This window comes from Pinus tabuliformis, chromosome 9, assembly GCF_031772625.1.
Source record: "Pinus tabuliformis cultivar Carrire ecotype Pingquan chromosome 9, CPIR1, whole genome shotgun sequence".
Taxonomy (NCBI): Eukaryota; Viridiplantae; Streptophyta; class Pinopsida; order Pinales; family Pinaceae; genus Pinus; species Pinus tabuliformis.
This window is the reverse complement of record NC_142307.1, coordinates 1,743,046,788-1,743,065,981: the sequence shown is the minus strand read 5'-3', so window position 1 is coordinate 1,743,065,981 and position 19,194 is coordinate 1,743,046,788. Positions and strand designations below refer to the sequence as shown.

General features: G+C 40.1%; 1 protein-coding gene across 2 annotated transcripts in view; it reads left to right on the top strand.

Moving 5' to 3' along the window:
- The window catches only part of LOC149155683 (phototropin-2-like), a 523,795-nt gene that overhangs the window by 305,206 nt on the left and 199,395 nt on the right, over positions 1 to 19,194 (top strand). For both annotated transcript variants that reach the window (XM_089445926.1, XM_089445925.1), the window contains exons 16-17: positions 6,526 to 6,629; positions 6,958 to 7,007. In XM_089445926.1, coding sequence (XP_089302052.1) covers positions 6,526 to 6,629; positions 6,958 to 7,007 — 154 coding nt within the window. The remainder of the gene's footprint in view (positions 1 to 6,525; positions 6,630 to 6,957; positions 7,008 to 19,194) is intronic.

The window sequence follows — 19,194 nt, the reverse complement described above, 5'->3', positions numbered from 1 at the left end:
CACCCACAATTACGCCCAATCTGGAAGGCTCAACCTGCCTAGTATGCTCTGGACAAATACCTCCCAATCCTCTGAGACTGTGTTCAATGCAGTCCTCACCATCACTTCCTGATCCGGCATGGCCCATATGGAAGTTAACTGGTCACGGATCTCCTTCAATCGACCGAGGAAGACATCTATCTGCTCTCCCTTCTGCATCTGGTATGACCGCAACTGATTTTCAAGTAACATATCCCTCTGCACGGAAGTATGCTAGTACAATTTCTTTAGGGCATCCCACATCTCATTTTCCGTGTCCTTCTCGGCAATATGCGACACCACATGATCCTTGACCCCATTAAGGATGATGCACTTCGCCTTGGCCATTGCCTCCTCGTACTTCTCATTTCAAGCTGGGTCAACTGGGATCGGTATTATTTTCAAGGCGAAGTCCTTGATGTGATATCTGTCTAGAATGGACAAGATCCTGGCCTTCCAGACCATGAAGTTGGATGCTCCATCCAACATATCTTGATCTCTCAGTCCATTCACAGCCATTATGTTGCTCTTCTTCTGACTCCTCCGAGTCTCTCTACTATCCTCCTGGAAGTCCTCTGTTCGACTCCTCCTGAGTCTCTCAACTTCCCGTCTGGAAGTCCTTTGTTCGACTCCTGCTGAGTCTCTCAACTTCCCGTCTGGAAGTTCTCGGTTCGACTCCCTCTGAGTCTCGATTTCCCTTCTGGAAATCCCTCCTCCTTGGTCTTGCCATGTTAGGTACTGTTCTGGCCACAGTATCTCACCAGCTTCGCTCTGCAAATTACCCGCAGCCTGCTATACCCCAACAACTGAAGGATTGATCCACTTGGCTCTGTGCAATCGCAGCACCAAAATCAGCTCCCCTAGCCAACTGTGTCAGCCCTCCTGGCCTCTGCGTGAGCCTGATTCTGCCTCCCTTGGCCTCTGCGCTGCCTCTCTCTCACCTAGAATGATGACACAATCTCTCTACGTCACTCCTTCCTCTGTCACCTTTTGCACGGATCAGCTCTGTCACTTGGGACAGCTGAATCTGTTGCTACTACTCTGCTAGCTGATGCCTTCAGTTATCTTGTGATCTACAACCACGCTCTGATACCATGTTGGAATTTCTAAGTTTAACCTGTTAGAAATTCTTCCTATACTATCTGGTTTATTTATTCCTACTTGTTTAATTACTTAACAAGTTATTTACATGTAAATACTGAAAATAAACACAAGTACAATATCAACATCTATAGATCATCAATTGAAATAAAACAAGCACACAAGTGAAACCGATGCAACTATTCAGAGGGTTTTATTATTATGCAGTTTCCATAATACAACCAGGGTGCCAAAAATGGCTCACCCAATAGAGAATGACATCAACAGTAGTACCTCTCCTCAGAGATAGATATTCCAATTGATTAATCACCAGATGAACAATCCCATAGCAACAATTGCAGCTCCTACTGCTCTGCGTCACTTTGATAGGGACGACATCACCCGACCTAGCTCACCAACACCCAGTCTGTCCCATGAAATCCTTCCAGCGCTGCCTCTTGGCCCTGCATTAGCTCTGATAACCTCTATGTCAGCTTTTGGAGCTTTTGTGTTAGCCCCTAAACCCTCTGCATCTCACACGTTGGCCTCTCCTGGCTCTGCGTGGCTCTTGGCTGCCTCTGCGTAGCACCCAGCTGCCTCTGCGTCAACCTCTCCGGGCTTTGTGTTGTCTCTCTGGTACCAACTTTGCCTCTCTGCTATGTATTCACTGCCCCTCACTGTTGATCACTGATTCTATCTCTCTTAGCAAACCTTGCTCTAGAGAATAGAATGACTGATCACTCTGGTGTGTTCTCCAACTGACCCTCAAGCCTCCTCTTATACTTTTCTCGTTGGTCCATCAACGGCCGAGATTAAATCTTTAATCAACAAATAAAATTAGATTTGTCTTGATCCATGACTTTTGGAACATTCTAACTCAGTGTTATATTAATATTTTATTTTTCCTAAGTTTAGACTTAGGAACTCCATTAAAAATATTAATTATTTTAATATCTCCCAAACCGATTAGAATCTGCCCAAACCATTTATGGGTCTTAGAGATCTCATGTGCTTTAGCCTCTCCACCAATTTTCATGGCTAGAGCACATCCGATGCTACCTCAAATCAACACTCCCTCTTAGCGAGGATTGTGCTCTAGTAATACTCCACACTGAGTATCACCATGATTTTATCCAGAACCGATCTCTGTGTTGATGCTAGGCCTCCCTGCCCAACATCCTTTGCACTACTGCATCCTGTACTGCTCCCCATGGCCCTGTCATTGCCATTGCTGCATCTGTACAGTAGCTCCCTCTGCATCTGTGTTGTTGCTGGTCCATTCTCCTAGCACTGCATCTGCACTGCATCCCCTCTCATCATGCTGCTCATAGCACTGCCATTGTTAACTGCTGCACTGCAACTCAATTATTGAGAAGTAAGTAACTGATCCACCCAACTTTGACATCCCTGTCAGGCTAGAGACACTCCTGATGCTGAAGCTCCCTCTGCCGCTAACAAGTGCTCCCTCTACTGACCTCTGCGCTACTGCAACAACTCCCTGCATCTCGCACCATTGCACACCTCTCTGTGCCATCCTGCACTAGCGCAACACTTTCGTGCCTCTCGTACTGTTGCAACCTGCTAGCCTCGCGCTGTCCCGGGACTACTGCACTATAGCACTCTCTGCTGCTCCATCCACATCCGTCTCTACTGACATCTGCCAGTCCTGCTACTCCTCTTTGGGGCTCCCATAGCAAGATATAATCCAAGAGGTTGAGTACCTCAAGGATCCTTCCCCTCATCGCCTGTAGTCCTCCTCTATAGCTCGATGTCTCCCCACTTCTCAAGTGGCACATGAGCACTCATGGCACAATCGTCATCCTCCTCGACTTCTTTCTCTGCCCTTGTTGGCGCTGCCTTGGTCTCAGAAGCCTCTCCCTTACTCTTCTTCCTAGGACACTGGTTCGCAAAATGACCCAGTTCCCCAAATGGAGGCATTTGACCTTGGAGGGGTCTTTCTTCTTTCTCTTTTGCTTTCCCGCAGATGCTATAGCCGCATCCTCTTCTTCCTCCTCCTCCATTCTGACCCCTTTTCCGCTATTCCCTGCCTTGGTCACTCGTCTGATCTCTTCTTGACGAAGAGCCGCCCATAGTTCTCCCAATCTGGAAGGCTCGACCTGCCTAGTATGCTCTGGACAAATACCTCCCAATCCTCTGAGTCTGCATTAAATGCAGTCCTCACCATTAGTTCCTGATCTGGCATGGCCCTATGAAAGTTAGCTGGTCACGGATCTCCTTTAATCGACCGTGGAAGACATCTATCTGCTCTCCCTTCTGCATCTGGTATGACCGTAGTTTATTTTCAAATAACATCTTCCTTTGCACGGAAGTATGCTGGTACAATTTCTACAGGGCATCCCACATTTCATTTGCATGTCCTTCTCGACAATATGCGGCACCACATGATCCTTGACCCCATTAAGGATAATGTACTTCTCCATGGACATTGCCTCCTCGTACTTATCATTTTCAGCTGGGTCAACTGGGATCACTATTGTTTTCGAGGCGAAGTCCTTGATGCGAATTTGTCTAGAACAGACAAGATCCTGGCCTTCTAGACCACGAAGTTGGATGCTCCGTCCAACATATCCTGATCTCTCAGTCCATTCACGGCCATTATGTTGCTCTTGTTCTGACTCCTCTGAGTCTCTCTACTTTCCTCTTGGAAGTCCTATGTTTGACTCCTACTGAGTCTCTCAACTTCGCATCTGGAAGTCCTCTGTTCGACTCCTGCTGAGTCTCTCAACTTCTCGTCTGGAAGCTCTCGGTTCGACTCCCTCTAAGTCTCGATTTCCCTTTTGGAAAACCCTCCTCCTTGGTCTTGCCATGTTAGGTATTGTTCTGACCACAGTACACCACCAGCTTTGCTCCGCAAATTACCCGCAACCTCCTATACCCCAGCAATTGAAGGATTGAACCACTTGGCTCTGCGCAATCCCGACACCGGCAAATAAGCTCCCCTAGCCAACTGTGTCAACCCTCCTAGCCTCTGCGTGAGCCTGATTCTGCCTCCCTTAGCCTTTGTGCTGCCTCTCTCTGGCCCAGAATGATGATGCAGTCTCTCTGCGTCACTCCTTCCTTTGTCGCCTTCTGCACGGATCATCTTTGTCACTCGGGACAGCTGAATTTGTTGCTACTGCTCTGCTAGCTGATGCCTTTAGTTATCCTATGATCTGCAACCACGCTCTGATACCATGTTGAAATTTCTAAGTATAACCCGTTAGAAATTCTTCCTATACTATCTGGTTTATTTTTTCCTACTTGTTTAATTACTTAACAGGCTATTTACTATGTAAATACTGAAAATAAACACAAGTACAATATCAACATCTATAGATCATCAATTGAAAGAAAACAAGCACACAAGTGACACCGTTATTTTTGGACCAATGTCCTCGGAAAAACCCAATGCGGGAAAACCGGTGCAACTATTCATAGGGTTTTATTATTATGCAGTTTTCTGAATACAACCAAGGTGTAGAAATGGCTCACCCATAGAAAATGACCTCGGAAGTAGTACCTCTCCTCGGAGATAGATATTTCGACTGATTAATCACTGTATGAACTATCCCACAGCAACAATTGTAGTTCCCACTGCTCTGCGTCACTCTGATAGGGACTGCTTCACCCTACCTGGCTCACCAGCACCTAGTCTGTCCCATGAAATCCTTTCAGCGCTGCCTCTTGGCCCTGCGTCAACTCTACTAGCCTCTGCGTCACCTTCTGGAGCTTCTGCGTCAGCCCCTAGACCATCTACGTCTCACACACTGGCCTCTCCTGGCTGCCTCTGCATATTACCCAACTGCCTTTGCGTCAACCTTTTTGGGCTCTGCGTTATCTCTCTGGTACCAACTCTACCTCTCTGTTATATATTCGCTGCCCCTCGTTGCTGATCACTGATCCTATCTCTCTTAGCAAACCCTGCTCTAGAGAATAGAATAACTGATCACTCTAGTGTGTTCTCCAACTGACCCTCAAGCCTCCTCTTATACTTTTCTCGTTTGTCCATCAACAGTCGAGATTAAATCTCTAATCAACGGCTAAGATTATATTTGGCTTGATCCATGACTTTTGGAACATTCTAGCTCAGTTTTATATTAATACTATTAATATTTTATTTTTCCTAAGTTTAGACTTAGGAACTCCATTAAAAATATTAATTATTTTAATATCTCCCAAACTGGTTAAAATCTGCCCAAACCATTTCTGGTTCTTGGAGATCTCATGGCTAGAGCACATCTGATGCTACCTCAAATCAACACAAACTTATCTTTTGATAAGATTTTTCACCAAGACAATTACTAAATAAATAATCCATTGTTGCTTCACCAAGAAACTTATTAAATAAATAATGCGTCATTGTTTAAATTATCATATAAGGTAAAATCCTACCACATTTAGTCAAATTAAAAGAATCACACTTTATCATACAGAAATGTCTTCACTAATTGTTAATAATTGCTTATATAAGGTGTTGAGAAAGGACCTTTACACACATTGAAGTTATTATTAGATCCTCAACATACAAGATCCACTCTTTTGAAGTCTTCTTTGTAACACATGCTTGATTGGCGTCAAGTCAAGCATGTATTTTGACTACCTTAATTATGATTGTCACCCCTATAGACACATTAATAATGATGGTGTTACTTTGACAAAGTGGAAGAAACTATTGGCTTACCAAAACACAAAACCATCAGATTGTATTCCAAACTTCATCACCACCATCAACTAAATTTAATAATTCGATATCCAAGAGAAAAGTTTAGATAAATGTATACACATTCCACCTTGGAGAATTGTCCATGACCACTCTTTTTCTTCATGTTTGAAGTTGATGATTAGTATAGAAAGAAAGAAATAAAGAAATTATTTTTAACGTCCACGAGGCTAAATATAGCTTATGGGGCAGATTGCTTCACTATCTGATTCATGTATTCAACCCTTTTCTTGTGAAGCTTCACAATAAATGCTCCCACATTTTCGACAAACCCCTCGCTGAATGAATTATCCCAAGATCTAGTCGCTAGAATATCTGCATAAGGCCTCACATCCTAAAATGAAATGTTTTTCACCACTTTTCCAAAAGAGAAAAAAAATACATACTCTTTCTTCCCACACTTCTTTGGCCTTTTCCAATGCCCTGTTTGAAACAGAGTTGCTGATGAGAATTATTCCTTAACTGAACAATACGAATTTTGGCTCTCCAAGAAATATTGGCTCCTATATACGCTTTTTGTTGATGATTAAGACTCAAGAGTGGGGTTAAACTCTTCAATATAGTACTTTTTGTTTCTCCCTAGCTCCTTATCGTAAACACGATTTAGCTAACATATAATATATAATATAGCTAACTCTTCAATATATAATATTTTACCGTAAACGTGATTTAGCTATATTCTTATCTTTCCATATTTCATTTTGCAGACGAAGACACACGTGTGCTTAATTACTGATTTTGCCCCTGGAGGAGAGCTTTTCATGCTCGTAGACAGACAACCTATGAAGGTTCTTCGTGAAGATGCTGCTCGGTAATAGTCACACTGCCTTTCTTCTTTTCATAGCACACACTACTTTTTTTCAGTAGGCTCATTAAACTACATCTCTTGACATATCGTGCATCATTATAAAATCGATAAAATAGTTTTTTTGGAGTTTATTTGTATGGTTGGGTTTATTCTTATTAGTGATACCCTTGTTGTTCAAGAATAGAAAAATAAAATGATTATGAAGTGCTTCTTAATTTTCAATTTTAGAAGGAGAATTTATGTTCGATATACAATCCAAATGAAACTCAACCTTATATTGTTTTTTATTATCTTTCTGCATTAAAAAAATAATACAATTATCCTTATCCAGATTCTATGTAGCAGAGGTTGTTGTCGCTTTGGAGTATCTTCATTGCCAAGGTATTGAATTTGAATCCACTGTTACTTGTAGAAAAGTACAAAAATGGTATCAATTAATCTAAATGTTTCATTTTCTCAATATTTAAATATATATAAAAATTTGGAAAGGTTGAAAATGGGCATCAAAGTTTAAATAAATGTTTAATTTAGGACAATATAAAATGAGCAAGGAATAAAAATTTGGGTTTGGCAATAAGGATCATAAGCTTTTCGAATTAAATTGTTACTTACATATATATTTATTTTTCCCTATAATTTTGAATTTCTGTAAATGTTTAATTTAACTCATTTATGAGAATATTTTCTGTTTAGATAAGGTAAGTAACCGTAAAATAATATTATTAATGTCCACACATTGACCAAAGAATAATTTGAAGGGGATCGATTATAGGCAAAGAACATCATATTATGGGAGAATCAATATCATTTCTAAATGTTAAAAGATAAAATGATACAAAGAAAAGAGAAGTACGCAAGAAAAGATGACTATATAGGTAAACTCTAGGAAGAGAGGATACCCAACAAGTAAAGGGGTAACACAAATGCCTCTGTCATCCACTATCACTATGAAGGAGAAATGAAAAGCTTGGTCATGTCCTTTGAGGAGTGCCCAAGGTTGAAAAAGTTTGATTAGGTTATCTTGGGGAGAGCATAAGATTAGTTCATTGAAATTCTTCTAAAATTTGAGGCCAAAGAGAAAATGTAGTAATGTGCACTCGGTTACTTGAACTAGGTTGGGGGGTAGTACAAAGCAAGGATTGTGTATGACTTGTGATCTCATAGAGATGGGAAATTTCCGTGTTGAGCGTGAGGTTGTATAACAAAATCGATATCATCTGCACCCATGGTTGGGAAATTTCCATGGTGGTCTATAACTCCAATCACCAAGATGGGAACGAAAAAGGAGCAACTGAGCCTCGTGGTGTAGGGTTTGGAAAGGTCCCCCGAGTTCTCCCTCCTATAAGTAATCACCTTTTTTATGTATAAATCTAGATATCTCTCATTAGAATAGAAAGAGAATGTGGCAAGAAATCCTCCTAGTTCATAAGATAAGAAATGATGTCTCTCTTGGGTCTCAAAATATATAAGATATCTAGAAAACATATAAATCCAAAGAGTTTTCCCATCCCAATATCCAAAATATGGCACAATTGAAATGTCCACTCCATTTTCAAGACGTAGTGATCTAACTCAACCCTTAAGTAGTGGAAACAAACCCTCAATTGATAAGAGAAACCCTAAGTCCATGCAACTAGTGGTGCCTACTACTACAAAATCTAGCAAGCCTTGGAGAGGCAAACCCTACAAGACAAAAAGCTAGACACAATGCTAAGAATGAGGTAGAGGCCCAATGTCACTTTAGCCAAAACCCCTTACTCTTTACGGACTTTCAATTAACTGCTCCGCGCTCAAGGGGTAAGAGCATGATGTGTGAGATATAGTAGTGGATACCTCGTTTTAAGGTAGGGCGGTTCATTGCTCACCAGGGGTTGGGACAATCATGGGTTCTTATATGATGAAGGCGGCTCACAGAACCTGTGGAAACCAAGGTGATGGCAACGATGATGGGGTAGAGCTCATGTATTGGCTTTTGCCCACATGCTAAATGTGTTTGTTCCGACCATCTTTTGCATTTTGCGGTACATTTTCCTATTGAATGTGGCCAATTATGCTTTTACTTTTCCTTTTAGCTGCATCAAACTCTAGGGCATCATTCTAGGCCTCACCCAAGGTGTGGGAAGGGAAAGGGGAGAGCTAACCCTATCCAGACCCAGTGGAGGAATGTTGACCCAGGTGGGAGAAATGATGAATGGGTTTATAATGAGTGGAAAAGGGGATATATATGTGGATGAGGAGGTGGGACCACGCAACCAAAATCAGGGTTTCCCGTGAAATACCATCCCTAAAGCCAAACGGTCAGTAAAAGAGATACCACATGACTAGAATCCAAGGTTAATATCCAAAAGGGGTCTAGGGGACAAGAGCATAGACATAGCCCATTCTTTCTGCTGAATTCCCCCATTAATCCATGCCTAGAAGTGTCTATGATAAGAAAACTACAATACTCAATTACCAAATGACAAGGCACACCTTTAGGTTCGGGAGGCCCATCTTCAAACATACGATCATGGCAAATGGGTGAGGGACCACATGGCTAGCTCAGGTGGTAGAGAAATGGCACAAGGAGCTAGTTGGTGGTTGCAAGGGGCTTTTGGCTGGCAGCTGAGGACCATCTTGGAGAAAACAAATCTCCTAGGGATATCAACCACAAAATGGTGCGTAGCATCTGGCTCCAATTGGGACGTGATCTCTCGAAGAAGTGGACAAAGCTACTCGAACGGGAGGTCACGAGAACTCCAACAATCTCTTAGTTACTGTTGACCTGTTACCTGCACATATAATAGATGAAGAGCACGGGGCAACATGTTTTTGCGGTGTCCCATGATCTCACATGCATAATGTTAGGCCATAAAATCAACAGAAAAATAAAATATGCAAAGATGCATCTAGTATACCATGAGAAATAGCATATGACATTGGTTCTAATGCAAAAATCAACATGCAATGCATCCTACCCTACAATGCCTATAGTAGTACTAAGTGTAATCATAAATCCAATGCAAGCAACATATCATCATATCAATATACATATGCTTGCTAGTATGATTAGTCATGCCGCCAATCCTAAAGCAAATGCGGATACAATTATAGGGAGGATGAAGGGGGTAGGAGGTGGGAAAACATGATATCCATTCGATGTAAAGGAAAGTTCTAGGAGAAAGAAAATAGGTCAATCTAAAGGTCCCGAGCTGTCCTTCTAGGTACATAATGGTGGAACGAATGATCACTCCCAAGAACTCCTTCTCATATTCATTGTTTATAATATTATGCTTTGTAGATGCCACAAGGTCGTGATGAGAAGGGAATGAAGGGCGAGGGATAGGAGGAGTGCAACAAATAGGTCTCCCATGGTGATGGTCACATTGGGGAGGAAAGGTCGCGTAGTGATAATAATCCTGAGGATGAGTCAAAGGGGATAAAGTATATTCAATGGAGGGTTCTTCCTTGACACCATATTCAGGAAGGGAAAAAGGGGCATGGTCACTTGAGGTCATAGCCAAAGGGACAAGGGACTCACTTGAGGAAGACTCAAGGTGATGAACAAGAGGGAAAGGAAAAGAGGAGGGTGAAGTGCCATATTCAACGGGTTTTCCTTCCCCACAATCTAAAGGGTTAAGTGTTTTGAATACATAATCATAAGGTGGGTAGGTAGGAGCCTCATTGCTTTCCTCATTATAATCATCAAAGATTGGACTTTCATTAAAAGGAGAATCAATCACTTCCAACTGTTCTTCTTCATGCAAGGGAAAATAATAATTCTCATTCCCAAGGGTATTGATGGATATGTGATCGCAAGAAATGCGTTGGATAAAGGAAAAACCAATCTCAATCTCATCTTCTTTGTTAGTATCATAAATGGAGCACGATCAAATTGAAGCCCAACAATCTCCCTTTTCTCCTTTTCGTTGTGGAAATAATCTCCAATGTTATCTTCCAAGGAGCTCACGGGATTACCTTCCTCAAGGTTCTCCAAATGAGGGTCATTAGAAGTGATACCCTTAAGAAAGGTAAGGCCAATCTTGGCCTCATTCTACACAACACATGTGCTCTCAATAGCATCCTGTCCATCTTGCGGCCCCAACGAGGACTCATCTTCCTTCTCATAACCAAGATCCTTAAGGTCATCTTCATCTTGGTTGGTTGAGGAGCGAGACCTCTCTTCTGCTCTCTTCTCTTGAAGAACAATGGATAAGGTATTTGTTACATGATTTTGGTAATATGCTTCTAGGAGAAGAGCATTAGTAGGGTTCTCTTTATATTCACATTTCATCTTATGAAGCTTCACCTCTTCATCATATAAATGGGAGAAAACTTTATTAGAATTATATTCCCTTATTACTTCCCTGCATGACCTAGTATATTCATCCATTCTTTCTTGTGTGATTTGGAGGCTTAGAGGATCCAACTCTTCATCATCCTTAGAGGGGGTATTCCCTTTCTCATTGTTATTGATCAGGTTATCCAGAATATTCATAGCATAGGTTATGTGAGCAAGATCAAGGAGACGACTAGGATCCTTTTCATAAGCACACCTTACTATGTCGAGTTGTTCTTCTTGCGACCTATAAAACTTGAGCATGAATTCCATATCCATACTTTCCAATATATTTTGATAAGATTCTGCATATTCCACCGCTTTCTTTTGCAATTCCTGAATCTCTTGGTTATTGAGTTTTGTAAATATAGGACCAAGAGAAATCTCCATTTTCTATGATTTTTCATATTAGGATTATAATGAAGTTGCTAGGGTGAATTAAAGATGCCTAGAAAAATGCTTGCTTCACCCTACAAGCATCAACCTTAAAGTGAACTAGGGCTCTGTTCTTCCAATGGAGTCGCCAATAATGATATGTCAATGTGTTGTATGGGGAAAAAAACACACGTTTCGTGTCCCCAACAATGGCGCCAAAATGTTACTGCTCAAACGAGCAAGGGACCTAAAGGGGATTCCTAAAGGGTCAAATGCTAGACCAAGGGACACAAATGGATACTTAGCCCATTGTCACCTCAACTAAGGCTCCCTACTACTTACAAACTTTCATTGATGGGAGGAGACTTGGTATATATAGAGTCACAAATGAAGGATAAATCAACAAATGGATATAAAGTAACCCAAACAATCCCTTTCCAGAAGAGGGTCAAGAATGGAGCTTATTTGCTTTCTAAGCAATATACAATGTCTTCTAGGATGTGGGGATTTGAGGGCTAGGTTTAGGGAATATGACTTGTGAAAGAGTTTCCCAATCCCTAAAATCCTTATTGAAATTGGTATCTCAGATGGTTCTTGAAGAATTATCTTTTCAAGGGAGTGGGACCACATGGGACCAAGTGGACCTAGCCTAGGTTAAGCGGCAAGAATTTAGCAACCAATGATGTTATTAACCCAGATAAGGAGGGGGAAAGGATCAAAGCAAGAAAGGTGTCAAATTGATCCTATGTGGCACTAGCCTTGGTGATACCAAGGAAAATTTTGATCTCGAAGCTAGGGCTTGGGTATCTCACAACTCCATCGTCAGAATAGCTTCAAAATTGGAGGAGGCATTGAGTACACACCAACGTAGGAGAGGCTATGAGATAAAACTTTTTGGAGGACTACTTTGTCGAGAAAATGATGCCCTAGGTGACCCAACTTGGCTAGACCTAGAAGAAGGTGAAAACGAGTTGATTTTTGAGTGACCACCTCTTGGTAGATCAATGCATTAATCTTGGTAGAATGGATTCTAAGATAAATATAAATGAGGACCTTCTTTCTTAGTCAAGGAGGCCTTAATACTACCTCGCTTGCCTTCTAGGGCAAAGGGAAGAAACCTTACAACTTTATACTTCGACTTGCAAAAGGTGATGGCTTATCAAGATGAATTCGTTGATAGAATTATCCCTAGGAAATTTCATTCAAATTGCATGGCCCATACATTGATAGATGCTACATTGAGACAAAATTCCACAATTTAAGCGGTAAATGCAGGCAACAATTAGCCCTAAAAATAGCGAAATTCCCAATCCAATGTATATGACAAAGTAAAATAAGAATAGCGTTAAAAGCGTGTACTTACATGTAATAGAACATATCCTACCATCCACAATTTGACAATAGAGAAGCTCCAAAGATAAGATAAACTAAATCCAAACATCAAAATTCATCCATAAAGCTCCAATTCATCCTCCAAAAAAAAGTGTGAAATTCTCAAGAGAGAGAAGAGATCCAATCCAAAGTGATTATACAAATTAATTCATGTCTTTCCTATTTATACACTCATTAGGAGTTCGAATTACCTAATTTGAGGCTACATTAGCTCATCAACTGAAATAATGTGCAAATAACTATCTATTGGTGACAAACCCACCAAACTAGCTCACAAATAAAATAATAAGCCTCCCAAGATGTCGAATGATCAATAATGCATTTCATTGGGCTCTCTAAGAGGCCCGATGAAGTCCATAAGTGCAAAATTGATTAGTTGGATTTCCAAAAGTAATGGACAAGGTGTTGGTCCCTTGTTCTCCACATAATAAGCCTATGGTGCTCCCAATGGCTGTGAGGGCACACAAGTCACCTCATGGGTCTCCAAGTAAGTCCAAGATGCCTGTAGACCATCTGTAAGGGCTCAAATGATGTTGTAGGTGATGCCACATAATTTTACAAGTATTGGGTTAGCTGTAAAGTGCATGGTACATCTGTGGGGCTAGCTAGGAAAAGATGAACCATGTGCATCTTCCTCATCCAATAGGTGAATCTCGAGAAATATCTAAACATCTCTGGGAATCCATGGAGTTTTATCTACTGCTGTGGAGGCCCATGGCTCTCAACACACACCCTACATGTGCCAATGTATCCCTCTAGAGGGTTAGGACCCCATATAGGGAGACTAAACCCAAGATGGAGACCAGCTGCAATCCTGCATAAGATTCAATGGGTCCCCCGTCCTTCCAGTACAACTAGTCATCAAGGAAATTGAGTAAAAGAGCTTACAAACCATGGACTACAGATGGGGACTTCATAATGGCCTAGCCTTCCATAATGGGCTTTGGCATGTGCTAATGTCTCCAAACTCGAAATGCGGTTAACTAAGTATCCCGTTAGGTGGTTTCTATTTTTAAAGGGGATAATATGTCCAAGGTACATCCTTTAAAAGGTGGTGGAATGTGATAAAGAGTTGAAAGGAGTAGGGAATGAGAAGGGACAACCGTGGGCCATGTAAAAGTATTATATTACTCATATTGTTGTGTAAATGTACATAGAAGACCTCCATTATATAGCAATGGAGGAAGCCCAGTGTCGGATAAGGATAACTAAAAAATGAAATGAAGCTCATAGTGAAATGAAGCGTTGGAAAAGACAAACTCTAACACCCCCCATTAGGAGAAACATACGGAGTAACTAAAAAAGAAAGAAAACAACGAATGGGTCCTGGCAATAAGGCCTGATTAAGAACCCATTTACAAACTCTCATAAGCGGAGAAAGAGAGAAAAACCCGTAGGAAAAAACTCCCCCCAAAAAAGAGAGAAAGATGCTAGTGCTCAAATTATCATGGAGCTGAAATTGCAGATCCCATAACGATCCACTAAATGGCAAGACATGGGCCCGCTCCAGTCAAGAAGTACATAATGCGGAAGTACCAAAACTTTGAAGATGAGAGCCATGAAACCTCAATAAGGTTGGTCGATCTCTGAAGTGGGATTGTTGTAGAATCCAATGGTCATGATGAGGCTCCAACTAAAATTGACAAAGAATATTTACAACAAAACATATTTCAGGTCTTATATTTAATAGCTACACCAGAGAGCCCACCAAACTATGATAGCTCACTAGTGGGATTGATGAGACTAGAGTCGAAGAGTCTCAACTTCTTGAGATTAGTGATCATGGGAGTAGTCATAGGCTTGGAATCCATCATACCGAATCTTTGTAAAATCTTGATTATGTATTTGCCTTGACCCAGATATATTTCTCCAAGTTTTTGTCAAACTTTCAAACCCAAGTAATAGTGCATAAGTCTCAAATCTTTCATTTCAAATTCAGCTGTCAGCATCTTCTTGCATTCTTGTATTCTGCGCTCCACACCTATAATAAACAAATCATCTACATAAAGTAGCTTAATGACTGGTTCATTGTTCACTACTTTGATGTAGAGATTTGGATCTGCAAAACTTTTGATGAACCCAATTCTGAAGAAATATGCATCCATTCTTGCATACCATGCCCTAGGATCTTGTTTTAAGCCATATAGAGCTTTCTTAAGTCTGTAAACATGTGTGGCCTTGCTATTTATTTCAAATCAAAGCCTTTTGGTTGTTCAATGTATACTTGTTCAGCAATGGTCCCATTCAGAAATGTTGTTTTTACGTCCATTTGATGAATATTCTATCCCATTGTAGCAGTTAGCGAAAAAAACAATCTTATAGTAGTATATCTAGCAATAGGTGCCAAGGTTTCTTCATATTCTATACCTTCCTTTTGAGAAAAGCCCCTTGAAACAAATATAGCTTTGTATTTATCTATACTTCCATCAATATCATATTTGATTTTGTAAATCCATTTTGAAGTGACAATTGATTTGTCACTTGGCCTAGGAACGATTTCCTAGACTCCATTCTTCATGTTGGATTGGTATTTTTCTTGCATCGCCTTCTTCCATTCTTCTTGATGAGAAGCTTCTTCAAATGTAGTTGGTTCAACTTCTATCAATTTTGTCATGTATGTTGCATATCCTAAATATCTTTTTGGTCTTTTTCTTTCTCTAAAAGTTCCTTTAGCAGCTCCATGTCCTTCAACATCTTTAAGAGTAGCTTTCAACCAATTTGGCCTCTTCCTTGTTATAGTTTGAATCGGCTCACTTGGTCCTTCATCTTCTTCTTCTTGGTTTGTAGTTGCCTTATCATGATGTTCTTCTTCTTCAAATAGTGGTGTATCTTTGTCATCGGAATCAATTGGAATATCCTTGGATCTTTTGTAGGCATGATCCTTGTTGACCCTGCCGCCTACACCTACCTACAAGTTAGTGAGAAAGTCCTTCAACCCCACAAGGTGTGGTTGGTGGCAGGGAACTCAGAGAAGGGGCTACTCTCTCCGTTTGAGCTATCTCCTAGGTTAGCTAAGGGGGGTGGTCCCTAATGAAAAGTTAAGTTAAAAAGGATGTGAGTTTCTAGGAGAATTGTTAGTTAAATAGATTATTTCTTTAAGATTTATAAGCAAAACTGATATGAGCAATAACGATAAATATATAAGATAAGCATGAAATACATAAACAACCAGTGCCTTCAAAGTATTTCTCTTTAATAAATGAAATTGTATTTTCTTAGAATGAAGTGAAATGCTTTCAAATGGAAAGCCAAAATAATCTTGAAAAGTGAAACAATAAATTGTTAGCACAGGATATTATAAATGCTTTCAAGATGAATAAGTCTACAAATCGAAACATGGAAACTATCTTGCTCAAAAGAATAAAAAATAACTCAAATGTTAGACTGAGATGACAACATGCAATTAAGTTTGCAACCCAAAATAATAGTACTTGAAAGCGAAATCGACCATTTATGACAATGATTAAACCACAAGATGAGTCAATTTCCAAGAACAAGAAAAATTAAACTTGTTGCAAGATTAAAAAGAATTACAATGCTTGCATCCAAAGTGCCTCTTGAAATAAGATTTGCATGTGAGACTTTAAACCATCAAGATAGCAAGAAATTTAAGAAATTTGCAAACAAAGCAAATATGATGGAATGAGGTCTTGGTTTATTTTATTAATTAGTGCTAAGGCAAAGTTACAATGGAACTCTAGTCCTCGCACCTCATCCTCGCCCAAATGTTTGGATCTCAGAATGAGGAGTCAATAGAGGTAGAGGGTCCCTAAAAGTCTATTCAACCAACTTAAGTTGGAGGTAAGTTTTAATGAGACTTGGGGCCTTCATATACTAAAATGCCTAGGTGAAGTGCAAATTGTGTTAATTCCCCAAATTAAACTAATGCCTCATGCAAATGCTTCAAAGAGAAATAGTTTGCAAAACTTGAGAGCATATGCATGTGGGAATTTAAATACAAGATTAGTAAAAATTTGCATGTGGAGTGAAATGTATCGATCTTAAGCATGCACAATATGAAATTTAAAAACTAGAAAGCTAAGAAAAAAACTAAAAGCAAGATTAGGCCACCCACAAGAATCCCTCCACTAAATGAGGAAGGGGGATGCTTCCTTGCATTCTTTCCCAAAGAACATCCCTTACATACTCCTTCACGATCTTCCTTGATGTTAGGGATGCCATTTACCATTTGATTGAGAGAGGGAATGATCTTGTAGTGTATATGCCCATATCTTCTATGCCATAGTTCGATAGGATTGATTTCCATGTGAACTAGGGCTTGAGGAGATGGTGTTATAACTCTATATAGTCTTCCTTCACGAACTCCAATAACCTTTGCCTTTTCAATGCTTGAATCCTTTCCCCAAACCAAGACTTTACCATCTACAAAGGAAACCCTATCTCCTTTATCTTCTAAACAAGAAATTGAAAGTAAATTCTTTTTCAAACCTGGAACATAGAGTATATTGTTGACGTGTAGCTTTGCTCCATTTTCTAGCTTCAAAGATGTAGATCCAAGGTTCTTGACTACATAATTGTTGTTGTCTCCTAGCTCCACTACATGAGATGATTGTTCCATTGATAGAGTATGAAGTTGTTCGCTTTCTCATATCACATTTCTTGATGCTCCACTATCAATGATCCATGCATTGTCATCATCAAGAGTACTTGTAAGTGCAGCCAAGAACCCTTCGCTTTTGACTTTCTTAGATAAGTTGTAGATGATCCTTCCAATCCAGCTTCCTGTAATTCTTATGATATTGAACCCCATCTTCAAGTAACTTGTCATAGAGGGAGTAGCCTTTTTTTTTTAGGCCAACAAAGTGATCTCCAACCTTTTTTGACCTTAGCTCTGATACCATGTTGAGAAATCAATGCTAGTAGGAATTAGGGTTTTGATTCCTCTTCTTGATAATTACTTGTGAATTATGTTGGCTTCTTTTACTTCTTTATTAAATTATGTTTCATCAAGAAATTATCAAATTATATGTGTATGAAGATCACAAGAACAAGAGACACAAGATGTAAACGGACAACTGGGAAAAATACCTGAGGGGAAAACCTAGTCAAAACTCTTCCTTCAGTAGATTCAAAGACAAGATGAGATAATCCAAAACTCTTTGACTTAGACACAGGCTTCCTCCAATCACCAAGTCAACCCTTCCTTCTTCTCCAAATGATAACTTCCCAGCAGCAGCTTCAACCTGAAACTTCGGCCTTGCAGCAGCAGAATTTCAGCCTCCCTGCAACAGAACTTCGACCTGCTACGTGTTCCTCTTTGTTTCTTAGTTCTTTACTTTTTCGCTGTGTGTTCCTCTTTTCTCCTTTCGATGAACTTCTTCGTCTTACTCTTTGGCTTTCTCTTTTGGTGACTTCCAATATCTTTCCTTCTTGGGCGTACTAGGGTGTACTACTCCTGTTTCTTCGCAGATCTGCTCCGTTGGGCTTCACATCATTATTTAGTATCCAAAATATTGCCATATTGACATCAATGACAATCTAGATCAACAGGCACGTGGTTTTCGTTGAAGAATGTGTAACTAGGTTCGACCTTCATAATTATGAATTTTATTCTTGTATATATAAAATGAAAAAAAAATTAGTATTATTATTATTGAGCTTGGGTTTCTTTCCCAAGGAATTTATTTTATAGGTCAAGCAAAAATTGAATGCTTCTAGAGTTTGTCCTAGGTATAGGAGTCATTTTCATATATGAAAGACCCTGTGGGCACATTGGAAATTGTAAAAGAAAATTTATTTTGTCTTGAAAAGTGTCAAAAATACCTCCAATATCAAGTCGGCCTAATGAGCTCTCTCATGCGAAGAAGGAAGCAGCAGAAGGTAGAAAAGGGAAATACGAATAAGAGAAGGACAAGGAAAGTCGAAGTGTTTGGGTCTCTCTACATTTTTCTGGTAGTACGAAATCTGGGCAACAGTTTCTTCTGAGTGGCAAAATCTTCTGGGGCAGTGTGAAATCTGGGTAGCAAAATCTTCTGGGGCAGTGCGAAGTTTGAGCAACAGATACTTTTGGAAGTGCGATGTTAGGGTTTCTCCACTAGGTAAGTCTAAGGTTCAATTTTGGAAGCAAGAAGAGCAAGAAGGCAAGTGAAGGTCTCTTAGGGTTTTCTACTAGCCCTAGGATTCAAAGAAAGGCAAGTGAAGTCAAGGTAAGAGAAGTTAGAGGGAGATCGAAGTCTCCTAGAGAAGTAGAAGTTGCTAGGTAGCGGAATTTCGGATTTGCTAGAAGGTCGAAGATATGTAGCTGGAGGCCAAGGAAGACATGATATTGGAGGGTATTTGTCTAATTCTAGGTCATGGTATTCGTCAATTGAAAGATCTTAAAGATAAGAAGAGATTTTCGGGTTTTCCCCTCAAGAGGAGGGGTTTTCGCCCTGACTTGCAGCCTATATACCATGTCACTGTTCTTACTATTTTGGTAGTTGTTTGATGTATTGTACATTGGAATAATAAAGATCAAGGATA